The sequence below is a fragment of the Callospermophilus lateralis genome, chromosome 11 (assembly GCF_048772815.1).
Source record: "Callospermophilus lateralis isolate mCalLat2 chromosome 11, mCalLat2.hap1, whole genome shotgun sequence".
NCBI lineage: Eukaryota > Metazoa > Chordata > Mammalia > Rodentia > Sciuridae > Callospermophilus > Callospermophilus lateralis.
Window position 1 is genome coordinate 74,305,029 of NC_135315.1, and position 19,524 is coordinate 74,324,552.

Here is a 19,524-nt window from a genome sequence, read left to right on the forward strand (position 1 = left end):
GCCACAGTGAGTTATCAACAGTTGTGTCATCAGACTGTTTGACACATGTTACTTTGTAAAATCATAGGCTTCTGGTGACACATAAGAAATGTGTAGTCTCTGGCTTATGTGGTTTGTTTTAATTCCTTAGGTGCAGCTATCTTCTTTGAATTCAAACACTACAAGCCTAAAAAAAGGTTTACCAGCACCAAGTGTTTTGCTTTCATGGAGATGGATGAGATTAAACCTGGGCCAATTGTAATAGAACTGTAAGTGACATACATATAGGATTCATACTGTACTAATGGTTACTAGTTCATGTTTCTTCTTAGTCCCTCTTATCTAGAATGTAACATTGGAGTAAATCAATCATCAAAGTATTTTAAACAATCATCTTTCTATTGTGGTTACAGATACAAGAAACCCATTGACTTTAAAAGAAAGAAATTTCAGTTATTGACCAAGAAACCACTTTATCTTCATCTACATCAAACTTTGCACAAGGAATGATTCTGACATGAGTAATGTGGAATTTCTGTGAATTATACCACTCAGTAGAAACCATCATAGCTCTGGGTAGCATATTCATCCTTCAGGAGGCAGGAAGTGAGCCGTACCTATAGGCCAGTGAGTCCATTGCAAAGCTGTACCACAGAACTAAAGTCCAGCACCTCATTGTTATGACTCCTTTGGATACAAGGTTTATTGTAGATTTTGAAACATGTTTTTACCTTTCTATTAATTCTGCAATTAATAGTCTTTTTCCTAATTTACCACTGTTCCTACCCTGCTTCCTGGAACAATACTGCTGTAGTAGGTATGCTCATCTTCAAACTTTAAAATACAGCAATAAGAATGTGCTAGAGTTTACACATTTGCTCACTTTTGCTCCAATATGGTCTTTTGATTTGAATTAACTTCAAACTTTTGAATTGAATTGGGTAGGATAGTTCCAGATTGCTTTGAAAGGAAATTGGATCAGTTATGGTCTGTCTTATAGGCTGTTCCTTAGAGCTGGACTAAATTCACCCTTATCTGATAGTTCTACTTAGAAATAGTGTGCCTTGACCAGATCAATATCTTATAGGGGAGTGCCCCCCAGATTGTAGCTGTGATTTTTTTCCAGATGACCAGATTGTTTTTCTGAAAGTAAGCATATTTTTAGTCATGTTGATTAGTTGTTCTACATCACATTGCTATTGTTTCTAGGGTTAACATTAATGATTCTAGGGTTAACATTAAAACCATCTCTCTCAGAATAATTACAAAATTTTGGGTGGGTTTAAATCATGTCATCTAAATATAATTGAGTCAGATGCTAATGAGATACTGCAGGAACAACTGCTGTTTTCTGACAACTGATAGTGAAACCTTAAAACCTGCATACCTTGTCTTTATAAAGTGATGGGTATGCAAAATCTGGAAAGATATTCTATTTTTTTTTAAATATAGGTAGATACAACTGCCATTTATTTCCTATTTAGATATATTGACATTCATATGAAAATATGCAGATCATTAGCCTATTGTAATTTCACCATTTACATTACTTTTAACTTAATGATGAGACATAAATAAATCTTTCATAGTACACAAGGTGGATATTTGATACAGAGAACATAAAAGTTTTGTAAGGAGCTTTTTTGTGGGTTACATGTAGAACCCATGTATTTTAATATTCACTATTTTAAATGAACAATGCATGAAGGGAATGCAATACTTGGCCTATTTTTAAACTAGTGTAAACCCTAATCATACCATCTGTTTGCTTTTTAAAATGAATAACAGTTATTTTAGCCCTTGCACTTCAAGAGATCTAGTCTTTAATTTTTCAGTTGTCTGTTAGGTCAATTTTGTTTACTAGATGAATGTTAATAAAACTATATGAGGCTGAAAGAATTCTCAACCAAATTTAGTCTTTTCTTTCATCTGGATTGGGTTAATTTCACAAGTGCAAAAATAGTTCAGTTTACAGTAGTTCTAGGAAATGAAGAATTTGCCTTAATAAAATGTTCACTCAACTGAAACTCTGAGTAGTCAAAATTTCCAGACTGTAAACTTCTCAAGAGAAGGGCCTCATCTTCTCCATGTCATGTAAACTTTCCAAGGTGCTTGGCAGCACTCTGTACCCTGTGGAGTACTCAGTACCTTTTTGTTTGATGTTACTGATGTTGAAGTTGCTCCCTTAAAATCTACTATTAAAATGTAGCAAAACTGATACATTGTTCTTTCTGTTTTTTCATAGACTATAAAACATGTATATCAAAGTGATAATTTAAAAAAAAACAAACCTTTTTTTTGGTTGTAGATGGACACAGTACCTTTATATTTATATGTGGTGCTGAGGATCAAACCCAGTGCCTCACAGGCAACCCCAGCCCCTCAAAGTGATAATTTATATGAAGAAACATTTAGCATCCTTCACATAAGAATGCTTTTTTTAACCTCTATTTATTTATGTGATGCTGAGGATTAAACCCAGGGCCTTGCCTGTGCTAGGCAAGTACTCTACCACTGAGCCACAACCCCAGCTGCCACCAAAGAATGGGGTTATATGAAAAAAAAAAAAAAAGAGGATGCTTTGTATGAATGTCTTTCATCAGCATTAAACAAACTTAAATTGAACATTGTCATTAGCTTAGCTTTAATTCAGACCTGAATGACCAAACCTCCCCCGCCAAAAAAGGTGGTTTTATCTTGAAGCAATTAACACAAAACAATCTGTATCTCACAAATTAGTTGTTTAAATTTACTTTCTAGTGTGGGAGGGGATGAGTCACTGGACAATAATTACAACTATAGCAGTAATACTTTCAGGTTGAAACACTACTGCTTCACAAATGAAATGATTTTAGTAACTAAACTCAAACACAATTTGCTGGAGAGGACTTCTAAAACTTTTGAGATACAAAAGTATAATTGAATCAAGGGACAGTATTCTCTCACAACCAGTATATGGGCAGCTACCTTGGGCTTTGCTACAGAAGTGGTACAATCAGATGGATGTAAGGAGAGGCAACTATGGGTGGGTTCAGAACTGCTCAGATAAACTACGTAGAATGCATTATAGCTTACTAATAGAATAAATACAAAACAGGCTTTAGAAGGAAAACTACTGTTGCTTTGAATAAAAAAATAAATCTGCCTTTCCTTGAAAATCTATCTTCCTAGCTGATATCACCTTTATTTAAATGCTATTTTAAAATTAGAAGTTATAGTAACTTCAGCATTGCCTTGTGTCCTGTAGAGGTTGAAAGATACATTCAAAATTGGTGTTTGTGACTTAAATTTTATTTTACATGGTTAAAAATGGCATAAGCTATTATATGGTTTTCCTCTTACACACAGCTGCTGCTTCTGATATTAAATGGAGGCTATGTAGATTGAATTCTTCCTAACGGACTCATTCTTTTTGATTCTGAGTCATCTTCAGAAGTTTAGAGATTTTGTTTCACAGAGATTTTGTTTCACACTGAAGCTTTTGCCCCTATTTTGAGAATACTTAGGGGACATAAAAAGAACAATGATATGTTCTAGGTTTCAACAATCCTATTACTTTCTAGTAAAGAATAGAAGAATATGGTCTAGCAGTAAACATAAGTACTAGGCTTTTATAATTTTATTTAAATCTTAAACCTCTTAAAATGTACTGTTAAAATTGCTGTAATTAAAATTACAGCTCTGGAGAGCTAGTTGTTAGGAACATTGTTTTAAAGACAGTAGTTACAGATTCAGGACTTGCTTTAATTGATTTTTAAATAAAATATATTTGAGTATCTGTTAAAAAAAAGAATTTAATTCAGCCCATAGTTGCTGATTAAAGACATTATAAGCCTTAGAGTTTCATTCATTCTTTCTCAGAGGATTATACTTTTCTAATTTTTTTATCATATTCCTTGAAAATCAGTGGCAAGGTATGGGAAAGAGAAGAGTGTGTGTGTACATTTTTTTAAAGAAATTTCCTTATTATTTTTTTTTAAATTAATTTTTATTGTTGGTTAATTTCCTTACTTTTTATAGACACAACATACCACCCTATATTTTACTGTTATAATGCAATAATGGCAAAAGCAGTAGAACTTCAGGTCAAACAACTCTTGCTACTAATGTAAACTCATTTTCAGAAAACCATTCTCACATGAACAGTGGTTAGAAAAAAGTACATGAATGTGCTACAAAAATAGAGCCACAAGACTTCTCACAAGTAAAAGAAATTCCTCTGTGTAAGTCCACAGTTGACCAAGGTCCAGCCTCCTTAACAGTGAGCAACAGGAAATATGCTGCCAAGTCACCATCTTCAGTTCTGAGAGTGAGTTTACATGCTTCCCCAATGGCACAAAGTCTCATGACGATCCAATGAATCAACAGACACTTGGGAAATATTAATAAACAATTTTTTATGAACTATTACAACAAAGAACTTCAGCAAGAAGGAAAATGAAGTTTATGATCTTTGAGTAAACATTTTTAGCGTAACAGTCTCTGTGACCAGATATTTAAAGAGAAAAATCAAGGTTATAAAACACCATTTCTCTGTTATCAACTGGAATACACTAAAAATAGGATAATGGAAATACATGTTCTTAAAGCATTTCCACAGGAAATGTCCATAATTATGACATTCTAAATCATTTAGCAATTGTATATGCTACATTAACTAAAACAAAGGTATTCCTTATTGCACGTTTTAAAGTTGGAAGGATACTCTAGTTTAAGTGGGGGATATTTAGGGGGAAAATATTTTGGCTCCAAATGTATACTGCGCCAAGGCAGCTTCATTCTAAAAACATAAGGCATTTAAAATAAACTTTTATATTTTCAAGCCAATAATCCTTCAACACAATGAATAGTTCATAGTCCACTTTCTGACTAAGTGTCAGAGGTTAATTTTATGGGCCCTGTTTTAAGGCCTGTGAACAGCCCTCACTACTCTGAGAATCGGGTGTAGGTGGAGGTTCATCTTTAAAGCCTGAAGACATTAAGTCTTTTGCAGCAGGTGGTGGCCCATAGTCTTGGGGACCATGAGTTGGAGGTGGTAATGGGGCACCAGGAATGAAGTACTCTCTTGGGCCAAATGAGCCTAAAGGTCTAAATGGTGCAGGTCCTGGAAAAAAATCACGAGGGTCAAAAGGCAAATCCCATTGTCCAGGTGGAACACCTGGTGCATATTCTCTGAAGCCTATTGGTGGACGCATACAAGGACCTGGAAAATAAAAAGGAAGTGATGTAAATACCCAGAAATTTCTGAACTTGGGTGATTTCAAGTATGTTAATATAGTCTTTAATTTCTCCCAAGCCTAGAACATCAACTGGTGAACATCCTGACTTGCCAGATGAGGCAAACTGAAATGGAACAAGTTTAGGTTATAGCCTGGCCAACCAGCCATGAAGCAACATATTAAGGATTTAAACATGGCTCTACCTAGCTCCAGGCTTATCTTTTTTCTTTCCCTACTATATAATTGCAGAATTATTTCTATCTCAAAAGAGCTCCATTTATATTTGGAAGTACTATATTACCATGACAAGATGATAGATTATGAAATAAGAACTTTACTACATCAAAGAAATTTTGATAAAAGGAAATCCCACTATTTATTATTGTATCCATTAAAAATTCATGAAGTATTTCAGCATGGACTTTACACATGCCATCAGAATCAAGGTGCATGCCCCCCTGGAAAAGGCCTTCCACAGCCACCTAATTAAATCAGCAACATTTATTAGGTCACTGTTAAATCCTCCTCTTTAACACTTCCCTCTGACTTTTCTCAAGGTAAGGAGGGTTTGACTTTTCCTTTTCTATATTCTATAACCTACTGCTTATGCTTCCATTATGGGTGATTACAAACTTTATGTTATAGGATTTTCATATCTGTGACAAAATTTTAAGTTATGGCATGTGTCTCATCCACCTTTCCATCTATTGCAGTGCATATCAACATATTTTCAACAAACATCTGCAGAAGTAATATTTGTGGCTTTTCTCTATATACCCCCTTATCCTTGTCTATGAGATAGCTATTGCCTATCTCAGTATAAGATTATGTAGTGTCCCATATATCCCAGAAAACTGGAGGAAAAGTTAAAATGTACTCAGTTGTATCCTTTCATTTTTAAGACCTGAGATAGCAACCAACTGTTTTAGCAAGCAATAGAAATGAAAGATGAATGTGATTTATAAGTCAATCACTACTGTTCAGATCATCATACCAAATGGTGGAGGAATTGGCTGAGGCCCAAAAGGCCCACCGAGCTGAAATGGCGGTCCATACCAAAAGGGAGGTGGTGGAGGCCGTCCCATTGGGGGTTCCATAGGGGGGCCCATGAAGGGTACCCCTGAGAAAGGAGGGGGCCCTTTCATAGCCATATTAACCTGCAATTTAAGATTTGAAAGCAGTTAAAAGTTTTAAAATTCCTATGTATTAAGACAAAGTACCAACACCGATAAAAGCTAAAACCCAAAACAGGCACCTGTCCAGAGAATACCATCAGTGCAACAAAACTCTACCCACCCCTCCTGTGTATTCCCACTGACAGCTTACAGAAGTTAGAAGGATTCCACAAGAGGGAGCAGTTTGTTAGTGATTATATCTGCACAGGAAAGGGAAAGGCAAGAGGATTGGCAGAGGTTATTAACAGAGGTGATTTCTGACCAGTATGTCATGCTGTATTCACTACAACCTATTTCAAAGGGAGACCCCCCCTCCCCATCACTTCCCTTTCATCACAGTAGCTCATTACTTCCATATTAAGAATGAACAGAATAAAATGAAAAATACATTCTGTACCCATGTAATAATAGCTACTATTCAGAGTATCTTCAGTAAGTCTTTCATAATTATTCAACCTCTGAGATCTTTAAGTAGACTGTCTTGTTTTAAATAAGAGGGAACAAAAGCAAATGGATTATGATAATTTGTTGAAGGCCACACTGCATATTAAAGGGTCTCAATCCCAGGTTTGCCTCCAAGCCATGCTTTTCCCACCTCTACTCCTCTATAACAACGGGTGTTTGCTCTCTTTTAAATCTTCTACTACAAAGGGGTTTGGTGGTCTTATCTAAGCTGCCCTTAGATTTCTACAGAAATGTATATTCCTGGAATATGTATACACTGAACTAGAGAAGTATTTTCCAACACAATGCTATATACACAAATTAGGAAGACAAGGCTTTAATATTTACTTTCATTTTACTGTACACCATTTGAGATATTGATTTATCATTTCCTATGAGTAGTGAGTTTGAAACTAAACAATTAAAAATTTATTTTATTATAGAGCTGCAGAAGACCTACCAGATATAATAGCAACACAGTTACAAGAGAATGCACTTATGTGAACAAATGAGACCATTACTTGGGACTGGCTCAAGAGGTCATTTCAGATTATCATTGTTGCACTGAAAGAGTATTTCACTTTCAGAAAATCTGATACCAATCTAATTCAAATCACTCAAAATAGGGTTTGCACAAATGGAGGAATTCTTAAATAGCATTCTTCCAAACAAAAATAAAAATGATGAATTATATAATTTATAATGAATTTACTTTGCCTTACAACATTCAACACAAAACACCATATAAAGTTAGAGTGATAACTTTTCACATTCTGTAGTTCATTATAGTTGTACACACTTAAGCCACATTTCCAAGGAGAAAAGTAAGCTCAATATTGCATGCAGTTTAAAGCAAACAAGATCAGTGTCATCCTCTGAATATCCTTCCCAGAAATGCACAGAATAAAACCCAATTCAGTTCTCAACCTCTAAGTACTTACTCCAACTGGATGCTCAGTTAAAGAAGTAATGGTAGAAACTGAGGGGGTCTCAGGTTCTTGGGGAACAGTTTGCTTTTTAAAAAACAAATGGGATAGTACAAATAGAACACAAAGAAGGATAAAGCAAAGAGCAAGTACTGTAGGAAAGCAACATGTTCCTGCACGATCACGTGATTCACAGTAACTACAGAACTTACCTTGCCCTCATCCGTCACCTTAGCTGGAGAAGAACTTTTGGAGCTGCTGTTCATGTGAGCTGGACCACATCCTGGGTCTGTTAGAGATCAAAGAATGGATTTAGACTTATTCTAACATGAAGAGAATAAAAATCCTGCATCCACAATTACAGATTCTTTGAAATTACTTGGTCTCTTTACCAGAGGCAACGGGTTTCCCAGATGCCTCAGAAGACCATTGAGTACTAGGTAAAGGTCCATCCATTGACCCTTGGAAAAAAAGATCAGAGCCCTTGTATGTATTTTTCAGAAGAAATAAACCACTGGTGGACAGGTCAGGGTTCAACAATAACTAGAAAGCAACATTAAAAATGGGTTGCTCAGGGGTTGGGGTTGTAGCTCAGTTGCAGAGTGTTTGCCTAGCATGTGTGAGGCACTGGGTTTGATTCTCAGCACCACACCATCTACAATTAAAAATATTTTTAAAAAATGGGTTGCCCAATACATAAATCACAATTTATGAAGAGACTTAAGTAAAATAAAGAACTGCCTTGGGTTGATAGAACAGCAAATTAATACGTACTGGTCCTAAACTTTAAGCTACAGACTTGAAGTATGTGTAAGTTGGCTTTTCTTTAGTCTGTATAACCTGACTTCCAATCTTACCAAGACTACAGTCCTATTTAGAATTGGAAATAAGACTCAGTATTTCATATTGGAAATATGTATGCTACATAAAGTTTAAGGCTACTTTTATAATATTTGGAAAAGGAACACCATAGAGATTTAATTTAAAGATAAAGGTTTACACTTCACAGTGTAAAATTTAAAAGAAAAAAACAATACAGGGACCTCGAGGAAAAAAAAATGTTTTCTATTCTAGAACAGATTTTACAGAAAACATTCATTAAGATAAAGTAAGAAATTATCTTCTATATATTGTACAGGCCCAAATTCTATGTTTTCATTAGAATATTCAAAAGGGAAAAAAAAACAAAACCTTGAAGTAGTTTACTATAAAGCAAAACATGTAAATGCTCACCAAATCCATTTCTAGGCATATCTCTTTGATTAATAGTAGCAGAAGGAGGTCTCCCAGCTGGCTCTGCTGTCAGTGAAGGGGAACAGTCTCCACCACTCACGGGGGATGGACCAAAAGAGCCATTATGGTTCAGTGGACCTAAAGACAACAATGCCGTGTTACTACTTTAAGGCAGCCTTCTCCCTGACACCAACCCCCACACCTCCCGCTTTAGCAAATCATTCAGATTATTTCATAACCATTACACACAGAAATAAAAAGTAATTTACATACATTCTGCACCAAGAAATAAAATAGCTCCTTTTACAAAGTGCCCCCTACCTCTCCGAGGAGGATTTTGTAAATTTGGTCTCCCTGGCATTGGTTTTACAATCACAGGTTCATCTTGCCGCATTGCCATCTTTTGGGTCATTTCCAGTAGTCTTGAATATTGAGAAAGAATGGGCTGAATTATGAAACAGCAATCATAGATAATATCTAGCATAACCTTAAAACACTATAAAACATACAGTAAGATACCAAAAATCACATACTTCTGTCTCAAATTAGCAGCTTCCCTTTTCTCTTCAGCTATAGCTCTTTCTGCAGAACGAGCTTTGAGCTATCAAAGAGAAAATATTCAAATTCAGTTGCGGTAGGCTATGCAAAAAAAAAAGAAAAGGGGAAAAAAATCTTACCCAATTATCATGAGCTTTCTTCTCATGCATCGCAATCTGAAAAAGACAACACATTAAAAAAATGTTTTTAGGAATTCATTATTATAGCCTATAATTGTCTGTATTAGATATCAAAGAATTCTGCAACTACAGGACAGTATTAATTACTACCTGGTTTTTAAATGAGCGCTCGGTTTTCTGTAATTCTTCTTCCATCTCTTCAATTCTCTGCCTAAGAATTACAACAATTGAATAAAATTTGAAACATTCTGACCATTTCCCCTTTATTCCATCAGCTATACTTTTAAAGACTTTTATCATACATAAGAAAAACGTTTCTATAGTTATATGAATCCAGTGTGATCAAAACTAATACTACAGGCCAGGTGCAATGCCACATGCCAGTAGTCCCAATGATTGGGAAGCTGAGGCAGGAGGATCACAAGTTCGAGGTCAGTCTCAGCAATTAAGTGGGAACCTATGCAACTGAGACCCTGTGTCTCAAAGTAAAAAAAAAAGGTCTAAGGATGTAGCTTAGTAGTAAAGCACCAAAAATAAATAAATAAAATAAAAACCTAATACTAATAACTTCTTTATCATTTAATTGCTAGAGATTCTGAATTGATAAATTATAATTTCCTTAACTGTTCATCAGTGTGTTCTCAAGTAATTCTGCTAGAAATATCTTCCTCCTTAAAACTTTTTCTTTTTTTCAAATTATATCCATAGAAGATTTCCAAGGTCTATCAAATGCCACACTTTTGTGGGTCTTGATATAACACACAGCAAACTGATTTCTTAAAGAATTACTACAACATACAAAACCCCCAGAACTGTTTGCATTGACCAAGTTCCCTATGGTCTTGCCCACTGGGTACAAGTAAATTTTTGTTAACATTTTTCATTTGTTAAGTTGAAATTTATTTTTTCTCCTGTGTGAATTGAATGTGTTCATATCCTCTCGTTATTTATACTTCCATGCTATTTTCTTCTATCTACATAATGTAAAAAAAAAAGATTAAAAAGAAAGCTAACACTAATTCATTAGACACTGACACCCTCCTTTAGAAACTGAACTCACTTGTAATTTTTAACTTCCTGTACAGCGGAAACCACCTTTTCATCTGCAGCTGACAGCTGCTGCTCTTTTTCTAGTCTCTCACATTCTTCTTGACTCTGTTTCCTAAAATAAAACCAGTTATCAAATCAAAAGTTTCTCTTTGTGAATATCACTTCCCACAATTCTATAAAATGCTTAGGCACATAAAATAGGAATTCAAACCTGCAATTTCATAAATCAAACTCTGGCAAATCACTTACATTTTCTAACTTCTCCTCTTAATTCTCTACTTACCAGTAAATAAAATAAATGTGAAAACAACATGTGCCCCAAGGGCAAGTCTCCTGTGTGTAAGATAATAAAAACTCACTTTACTTCAATGTGGAAGATCAGGACTGATCAACCTAACATAATTAAACATATTAGGATAAAGCAGGGGATAATTCTTTTCTCGTTTCTGCCATGGGTAGGACACTAAGTATATCTTTGTCATGGAGGAACTCTTTTCTCAATCCAAGACTGGTACCATAATAAACATATAGTCAGTCAAAGAAAAAATCTTCTAGAATATATCTTTTAGCTATGCAATTAACCACAGAACATTTTTCACACTTTAGATATCTATTTCAAAAGAATTGTAAATTAAGCAAAAAGACAAATCTGAGTTTTGATAATGTCTATCAACCAGAAAAAGAAGCTAAACTGACCCACTATCAGAGTATTATCTACTGACAAGTTTTAACTCTGATCATGAAACTCAAGATGTTCATCTACTGACACAAAGGTAGCCACATTTAATGATTTAAAAAATACTATTTTCTGCTATCCTTGTACTACTTTAGCCATAGTTCCAATTCAAAAGATAATTAACTTGAAACAGTTTTCCATAAATCAGAACTACAGTAAAAAAGGATTACTGATACCAAATAGAAAAAGGGGATTATATATTCTTATATAGCTTCTCATTTAATTCTTCAGCAAGTATTTTATGAGTGGCTATAATATACTAGTTACCTTGTAAGATGCTAAAGAATAAAAGAGCTCACTGTTTCAGGTATAAATGATGCCTAAAGGAATATAATAATTTTCCCCACTGGCTTAAGAAGGAATATGGAGAAAACTGAATCTTGAAGAAAAGAGAGAATTTTGTTTCCAATTATCAAAGAGTTAGTCTGAGAGCACTAAGAACAATCAAAACATCTTTATAAGAATATAAAATTGTGTTTGAAGGGATCCAAGCTAAAAAGTCAGTGAAGATATATGTATGTGGCCAAGATCCATTAGAAAAAGGAATCTCAGAATTACAAGTAAGGCTGGCACTTTAAGGTACTTTTCTCCTATTAAAGATAACACAAAGATATGAGTCTGAACCAAGCCTTCATTAAATTCCTGGGCTTAGAGGAAAAAAGAGGCTACCAATAAAGGGACCCTTAATAAAAGCCCTAGTCTTTGAGTTTAGATTAGAAAGTACTGCACACTTAAGTGATGAACAGGCAAAAAATCCAAAAGGAACAATACTGAAACATTGAAAAGACAAGTCATTTTTGAATTATCTTAATTGCTGACTAAGTTTAAAGTGACAAACTTACTCAAGTAACCTCAACACTTTTCTATAAGAAGGTAACTTCGTCTTAGTCCTCAAATTTCATCTATAATTATCACAACAATGTTGGCCAATCAAAACTGACCAGGCACTCCATAAGACAAAATTCTGTGAGAAAAAATGCCACAGAAAAAGAAACCAGCTAATGGGGTTATCCGCACATGTTTTAAAATCACTGCGCTTTATATAGTCAAAAAAGTAAAGTCAAGAATATGAATTTCAGGGCTGGGAATATAGTTTAGTTGGTAGAGTGCTGCCTTGCATGCACAAGGATCTGGGTTCAAACCCCAGCACCACAAAAGAGGAAAAAAAAAGATTATGAATTTTGTCAAAGGATTAGAAACTATAAAACCAATAAATAGTTGGGTGTGGTGACCTACCTACAGTCGAAGATACTCAGGAGGCAGAGGCAGAATTATGAGATTAAAGATAGCTTGGAAAGCAGTAAGACCCTAGTCCCTTATGAGAAAGAGCAAGGAGTCTGGGGAGGTAGCTCAATAGTAGAGCACATGGCTCAAGGTCCTGGGTTTGAGCTGTAGTACTGAAATAGGACTGGGGTTGTGGCTCAGTGGTGAAGCACAGGCCCCACATGTGTGGGGCACTGGGATCAGTCCTCAACACCACATAAAATAAATAAAATATTGTGTCGGGCTGGGGATGTGGCTCAAGAGGTAGCGTGCTCGCCTGGCATGCGTGCGGCCCAGGTTCAATCCTCAGCACCCCATGCAAACAAAGATGTTGTGTCTGCCAAAAACTAAAAAATAAATATTAAAATTCTCTTTCTCTCTCTCTTAAAAAAATCCTATAAAAAATAATATATTGTGTCCACCTGCAACTAAAATAATATTTTAAACCCTGAATTTTTTAAAATCCTAAACTCAATGAATGATTTTAGCAGCAGATTTGGGAAGTAAAATAAATCCTAGCACTTTTAAGACAGGTCAGAAGAAAATATCCAGAAGAAGTAAATCCAGAATGTAGGAGGCAGGGGAAATCAAATTCTAATATGTATTATTATAATCAGAAGAGAGAATGAGGTAAAATCAACATTTAGAAAAAGACTCGAAAATTCATCCCAAGCAACATAACTGCAAGAGGAAAAGTGGGTGGGGTGGGGAAAACTACACCTAGGCACTTCCCAATACAACTGTTAAAAAAAGAGAAAGGACTACAGAAACTAGGGGAGGGATAAGACCAAACAACAATGATAATGGACTCCTTAAAGAAAAAATTTAAAACAGATGGTAATTAATTGGATATTTTTAAATTGCTAAAACTAAGTAACAGTCAAAATTCAGTAGCCAAAAGAAAGATCCTTTAAAAATGGAAACTGGTTTTAACTCTAATCATGAAGTTCATGTCAACCTAATACAGATTATAAAGGTAGCAATATTTAGTGAATAAAATACTATTCTCTGTTTATCCTTGTACTACCTTTGATACACTAATCAAATCTATCATTAAAGGACAATGTTCAAATAGAATGAAAATAATTTCAAATAAGAAACCAACAGTGTAGAATGCAGAACTACAGAAACTTTAAATATGTGTATAAATTGAATGAATATCTTGTGGAGTTCACAGTATATGAAGTACTAACATACAATGCCACAACAGTTATCTGATTCAGGAGCTACTTAAAGCCCATAAAAAAAATAATAAACCTATTAATCTATGTCAGGTTTTTATTAAATCCAGAATATATACCATGGCCTTTAAATTATGAGAAGATGAATAAAATTATAATTATATAATTATAATTCCATTATAATTTATGATTACATCAAGCTTATACAGGGGATGAGGAAAATAATTAAAAATATTTAAACTATTAAAAAGATACAAGGAAGAAAAAAAGAACAGGTCATCAAATAGAAAGCAAATTCTTCATAAACCACACGCACATATTGACATGGACAGACTTATATTTTAGAAAGTCCACTCAAGCGGCTATAGAGAAAACTACTAAGAATTTGAAATAAGTTATATACAAATATAAAAAATGGAGAATGAAGACAGATGATCTAGGTTAGAAACAGAAAAGATGACACAGGCATGAACTAACATAGTACCTGGGGATGAGTAAAAAGAGTAAAAACAACCGATGATGACTGAATGAATTTTGGAGGAGTTGAGAAAAATAGTGCTACAATTTAACTGCATTACAAAAAAATTAATTGCCATTTAGGTCATTCAGATTACTAGTAGGGACAGAGAAAACAAGTGTTCTTTTTAAAAAAAAGTGATAAAATGAGAAATGTTTCTTTGAAACAGGCCAGGAATTTAGAACTGGCCTGAACAAAAATTTGAGATTCTAAAAAGGTCGCTTGGAGATCACAGAATTTTAGAAAAGTTAATGGAAAGGTTTCAATATTTAATGCATTAATTAGGCAACAGAAGTCAAAATACCTAAAAATAGTTACGTCTGTAAGAAGGTCTGTCTTTGCTTTACAATATATATATATATATATATATATATACCAAAGAGTAAAATCAGGTACAAACAAATAAAATCTGACACAACCTATTTTTAGAGAATCCAAGTATTTTTGTGGATTAAAAACTTCAAATGAACTTTCAAAAAATAACTAGCTCCACACTAAGAAGATTAATATATAAATATATTCTACAAACAAGTACTTCTGTAATCATAACTCCTAAGGTCCTTGCCACAGTTCAATTTTGTGTGAACATCTGAGATATTCAAGTCCAAAACTTGTACCATCAATAAGTAAATATTATCCCTTTTTGAAGTTTTTATTCTACTAAAACATGTCATTCCAAATCACTCAGTATTTTTAAAGGTCCAGAGTTAGAGATACAAGTTCAAAACATTAGAATTACATAACTGATCACAATGAAAGGTAATTAAAATAAATAGGGAGATCATAGAAAGGGTCTAGAACTTTGAGAGGTATTTCCACATCAGTGACTGTTAATACCATTTTACCACTTCCAGCCTTCATATGAATTTGACAATTGATTACGATGTCCTCACAGCCTTAGTTTATGGTTCCAACTACCTCAGGACTCTTAAGACTGACGATGGAAAGAAAAATGCAACTTATAGGAAACAAAACACAAAGGAAAAAAGACAAATCTCTACTTATTACAACTAGAAGAAATTGTAAATAATCTTAAGAAAACATAAAATTATCTATTAGTTCACACAGTGATAACAATAACAAACAATGAAAATCTTACTTTTGTAGTGCCATCTCATTTTTCTGGTAGAGTTCATTTAAAATCTCCACTTTCTGCCTTAGAGTTTTGCATTCCTCTTCCAGTCCAACTTTAGAAGACTGTAGTGAATTGCAGTCACCTTCTAATTTCTTTATTTGGTCTGTAAAGGATAAAACAGCTTATCTCTATATGTGTACAAGGACTTAAGAACTTGTTTGAGGGAGTAGTGCCAAGAAAAGTAAGAAGCATGAAAGCAAGAAGCCATTCTTTATCTTTCCAATAAAATTTTATGTCTTTCCAACATGGCAATTTCTTCTCAAAAAGAACCCACCTTCTAGATTACATTTTGTGGACATCGAGGCTCTTAGCATAAGTTGTAAAAGTTTTAGATCCTCTTCAACTACTGATATTGTAGTTTGTGTCTAAAAATTGCAGAAAAGAGAGGTATTTTTAAAAGTGAGGCACAGGAAGAATTCACAGGCACTATGGGACTCTTACAAAGAACTATACCCGAGAGACATCCATCATCTGCTTAATTTGATCTTTGATCTTCTCGTTCCGATCACCTAAAAAACAAAAGACTTTAGCTTTTTCTTTCCTTACTTTTAACTCTATATTCTCCTAACTTCCCCAAACTAAATAATGATTGTGTTCAAACACCAGAAGAAAAAAAATCAATTAAATAACTAAACTGATTAGACTAATGACTTTTAAGAGAATTGCAAGCTTAGATTTAAAAAAAAAAGGAGAGAGGGAGGTGAATTTCAGGCTGGGGTTGTGGCTCAGTGGTAGAGTGCTCACCTAGCATGTGTGAGGCACTGAGTTTGATCCTCAGCATAAAAATAAATAAAAGTACTGTGTCTGTCTTAAAAACAAAACAAAAAAAGGTGAATTTCTAGTTTGCACAACTAAAATGTTATCTATGCTATTCTTGTAAAATAAAAGCTATTCTTCTCTCTCAGATCTATCTTCACCTGGGCAAGTAAGTGTCTTATTTAGAAAGATTCAATCCTCTATTTTCTCCCTGAATCTACTACCAGGTGTGGTTTGAAATACTTGCTATGTAAGCAATATCCAACTTGGGAGAAAACATCTGGAAATATTTTCCTCATCAGTAAACACTGTTACACTCCCTCTCTCTAACTTTCTGATAGTCTCTAGCCTCTGTTCTCACAGCCTTAGTTTATGGTTCCAACTACCTCTGGACTCTTAAGACTGACTGTGGACCTTAAAACCACAGAGCCATAGAGATGATGAGTATCAAAATCAACTATCATCTGCATAAGAAATAAATTTCTCTTACTGTACAATGTTCAATACTCTAAGTATTGTACAGGATGTGACTATTGTAGCTGCAGTGTACTTACTAGTTTTCAATGGGATAGAAAAGGTCAGTGTTCTTCACATGCCTATTGCTACATTATACCCCAGCAACCCACCTCTGCCAATGCAACAGACATATCTATAGATCCAGTGATATGTGTCAACAACCCTGAAGCTTAAGAAGAAAATCAGCCAGCTGAAAAGTGGCATCTGTATAAATATTTAATTAAAGACAGGAAAGCAAAAAAAGGATTCAACCTCCCTGAGACTGATCTTACCTGCTACCTCTCCGTTGGTTAATTCATCTGACTCATCTTCTCTATTTTGATCCTCAGATTCAGATTCACATTGTACCCGATTCAACTGTGTGATATAATTAGTCAAAGCCTAGAAAAGAAGAAAAAGGTTGGAAGACTCTCGATTTTAATTCAGAAGATTTCAGGAGAAATCATGAGATGAAACATGTATTTGGAGTATAAACTTACATTAATAGTATCATCTTTGTGATTAAGAAATACAAGTAAATCTTTCTGGGACTTCTCAAATGATTTGATGTGTTCACTGAGCTCAGCGTGTGATGTACACCAGTCTTTGACTTCCTGCTGCAACTGAAAAGTCAAAACACATGAATTCCTGTGGGTTAGGGAGGGGTTTCTGCACTGGATACATCAGGACTACAAGACTTAGACAAAGAAATAGAGAACCATACTCCTTGGTGGCCTGCCTCAATTGAGGGGGTTGAGACCTTGGTTAAGGAAGAGGGCAGAGTGGCCCCAACTCTCACAGCTGCAGTAAGAACATCAGAGTTCTCAGGAAGTTGACCCTGTTTATTGCATTCCCCAGAAAATTGCTGCCAATTCAAATAATTTACCTCCAGCAGGAATGACTGGGCACATATGACTGTCTCCTAAATTTAGACTCCTTATCATGTAATCTTCCCTTGGCCAGTGAATCAGTAACTACTCAAAAGAGGATCATAAAATACTTAATTTTCTGGTTTAAAAAGTTTCTTTGAGGCTATGCAAGTTAATAACTGATTGACATTTGATAAGAAAAGCAATAATCCAAAAATCCAAAACAGATGGAGAACATATATATGCACTCAATTTAGGGAGCATGTTTAAACTTTGCATATCTAGAAAAGGTCCTACATGAATATTCCTTACCTCAGAAACAGATCCAAGAAAGATACAAGATAATGATATTCACTTCTCTAGTTTACATTATGTATGACATCAAATTTTCTTTACCTGCTCTTTCGTCGTCTTAAGTATGGTATTTTCTTTCTGAAGCTGACAGCATTCCAACTTCACCTTCTCTTCACGAAGCTTAGCTTCATTAAAGACAATTTGAAGCTAATGCAAAACACTAGAGTTAGTGAATTAATTCCAAAGAAAAAACAAAGTTATACTTTCCCAAACCAGACATCATATGGTTCTCATTTTTTGCACATTTTAGCACACTTCAAATTTTTGGTCCGCAACAAAACTAAGATGTAGTATTAATATCCCATTATGCCAACTATCCCATTAGCAAGAGTTGGCAGCTTTACCTCTGAAAATTCAGAAGTATTCACTGAAATGACATCTTCAAGCTTCTCTATAGATTTCTTATTTTCAATTATCTGCCAGGTGAAAACAGAACACAAAATATGCATTAGGATTTCAGTAGAAATAGTGATATGTGTGTGTGTGTGTGTGTGTGTGCGCGTGTGTGCGTGTGTGTGTATGTGTGTGTGTGTGTACACACATATATATATACTAAAAAAGATAAACACAACAAAATATTTGTCAAGCCATCCCATTACATTTCAGTAATGCAGGGGATCCAGCTTTGAACTAAGCAAAAAATCAAGAACTGAAAGAGATGAGGGAAAATGAAGTCATAAATATTTCATGGCATCCACAACCTTACTGTTTATGAGATAACCAGAAAAAAAGGTCAAAGTATAGAAAATCATAATGCAATAATAAAATGTTTTAAAGCATAGAAAATTAATTAATTACTGTTTCAAATAAACCAGTTCAAATTAGTAATTTTTTTTCTAGTGATAGAGAAAAAAATTTCCCAAGATCATTTTTAAAATTTTCTTATCTGAAGTAAAAAATGATAAAATTTAAGGGAGAATAGACTAATCTCACATACAGAAGAATTCCCAAAAATTTATAAAGATATTCGCTCCTTAAGGAAGTGGACATAACTCCCCAATCTTTGTTTGCAATGCCTGGGATTGAATCCTGGGCCTCATGCATGCTAGGCAAGTGCTCTACCATGAGCTGCATCCTGAGCTCGTAACTCTTCATACTTTAACTGTGGGCTGTGCATGGTAACTTCCAAAGAATATAATATGAAAAGGATTGGAAAGAATTTTTACAGTGACGAAATCTGATAAATACTACCTCAGCTAGGTGATCAAGCTTACTTGGGGGTAGGATATTTCAGAACACACTCTCTACTATCTTTTGCAACTTTTATGTAATTACAGAAACTTATAGAAATTGAAAATGAAATATGTAAGTAAAATTTTTTTAAGTACAGAAAATTGATTAATTCATTACTCTTTCAAGTAAAAAGTAAACAAATACTGTTCAATTGGACAATAGTTTTTTAGTTGATCTGCATGTTTCCAAGGGCAGAGCAAAGCAATATGAAAATTATCCAAGGTTGAGAATAAAAATATTTCCTAGGCCCATAAAAATAATTTGTTGTATCAGTACTTAAAA

At 34.4% G+C, this 19,524-nt stretch overlaps 1 protein-coding gene across 1 annotated transcript in view; it reads right to left on the reverse strand.

The window, feature by feature from the left end:
• Nucleotides 1–4,230: 4,230 nt before the first annotated feature.
• The window catches only part of LOC143409880 (transport and Golgi organization protein 1 homolog), a 40,030-nt gene continuing 24,736 nt past the window's right edge, over nt 4,231–19,524 (reverse strand). The window contains exons 12-28 of the mRNA XM_076870447.2: nt 18,354–18,425; nt 18,052–18,156; nt 17,287–17,409; nt 17,080–17,188; nt 15,989–16,044; nt 15,810–15,900; nt 15,500–15,638; nt 10,714–10,815; nt 9,804–9,864; nt 9,654–9,689; nt 9,510–9,577; nt 9,298–9,398; nt 8,977–9,114; nt 8,136–8,204; nt 7,956–8,032; nt 6,193–6,355; nt 4,231–5,182 (exon numbers count right to left, since the gene is read on the reverse strand). Of these exons, the coding sequence (XP_076726562.1) occupies nt 4,869–5,182; nt 6,193–6,355; nt 7,956–8,032; nt 8,136–8,204; nt 8,977–9,114; nt 9,298–9,398; nt 9,510–9,577; nt 9,654–9,689; nt 9,804–9,864; nt 10,714–10,815; nt 15,500–15,638; nt 15,810–15,900; nt 15,989–16,044; nt 17,080–17,188; nt 17,287–17,409; nt 18,052–18,156; nt 18,354–18,425 (1,824 nt within the window). The 3' untranslated portion in view covers nt 4,231–4,868. The remainder of the gene's footprint in view (nt 5,183–6,192; nt 6,356–7,955; nt 8,033–8,135; nt 8,205–8,976; nt 9,115–9,297; nt 9,399–9,509; nt 9,578–9,653; nt 9,690–9,803; nt 9,865–10,713; nt 10,816–15,499; nt 15,639–15,809; nt 15,901–15,988; nt 16,045–17,079; nt 17,189–17,286; nt 17,410–18,051; nt 18,157–18,353; nt 18,426–19,524) is intronic.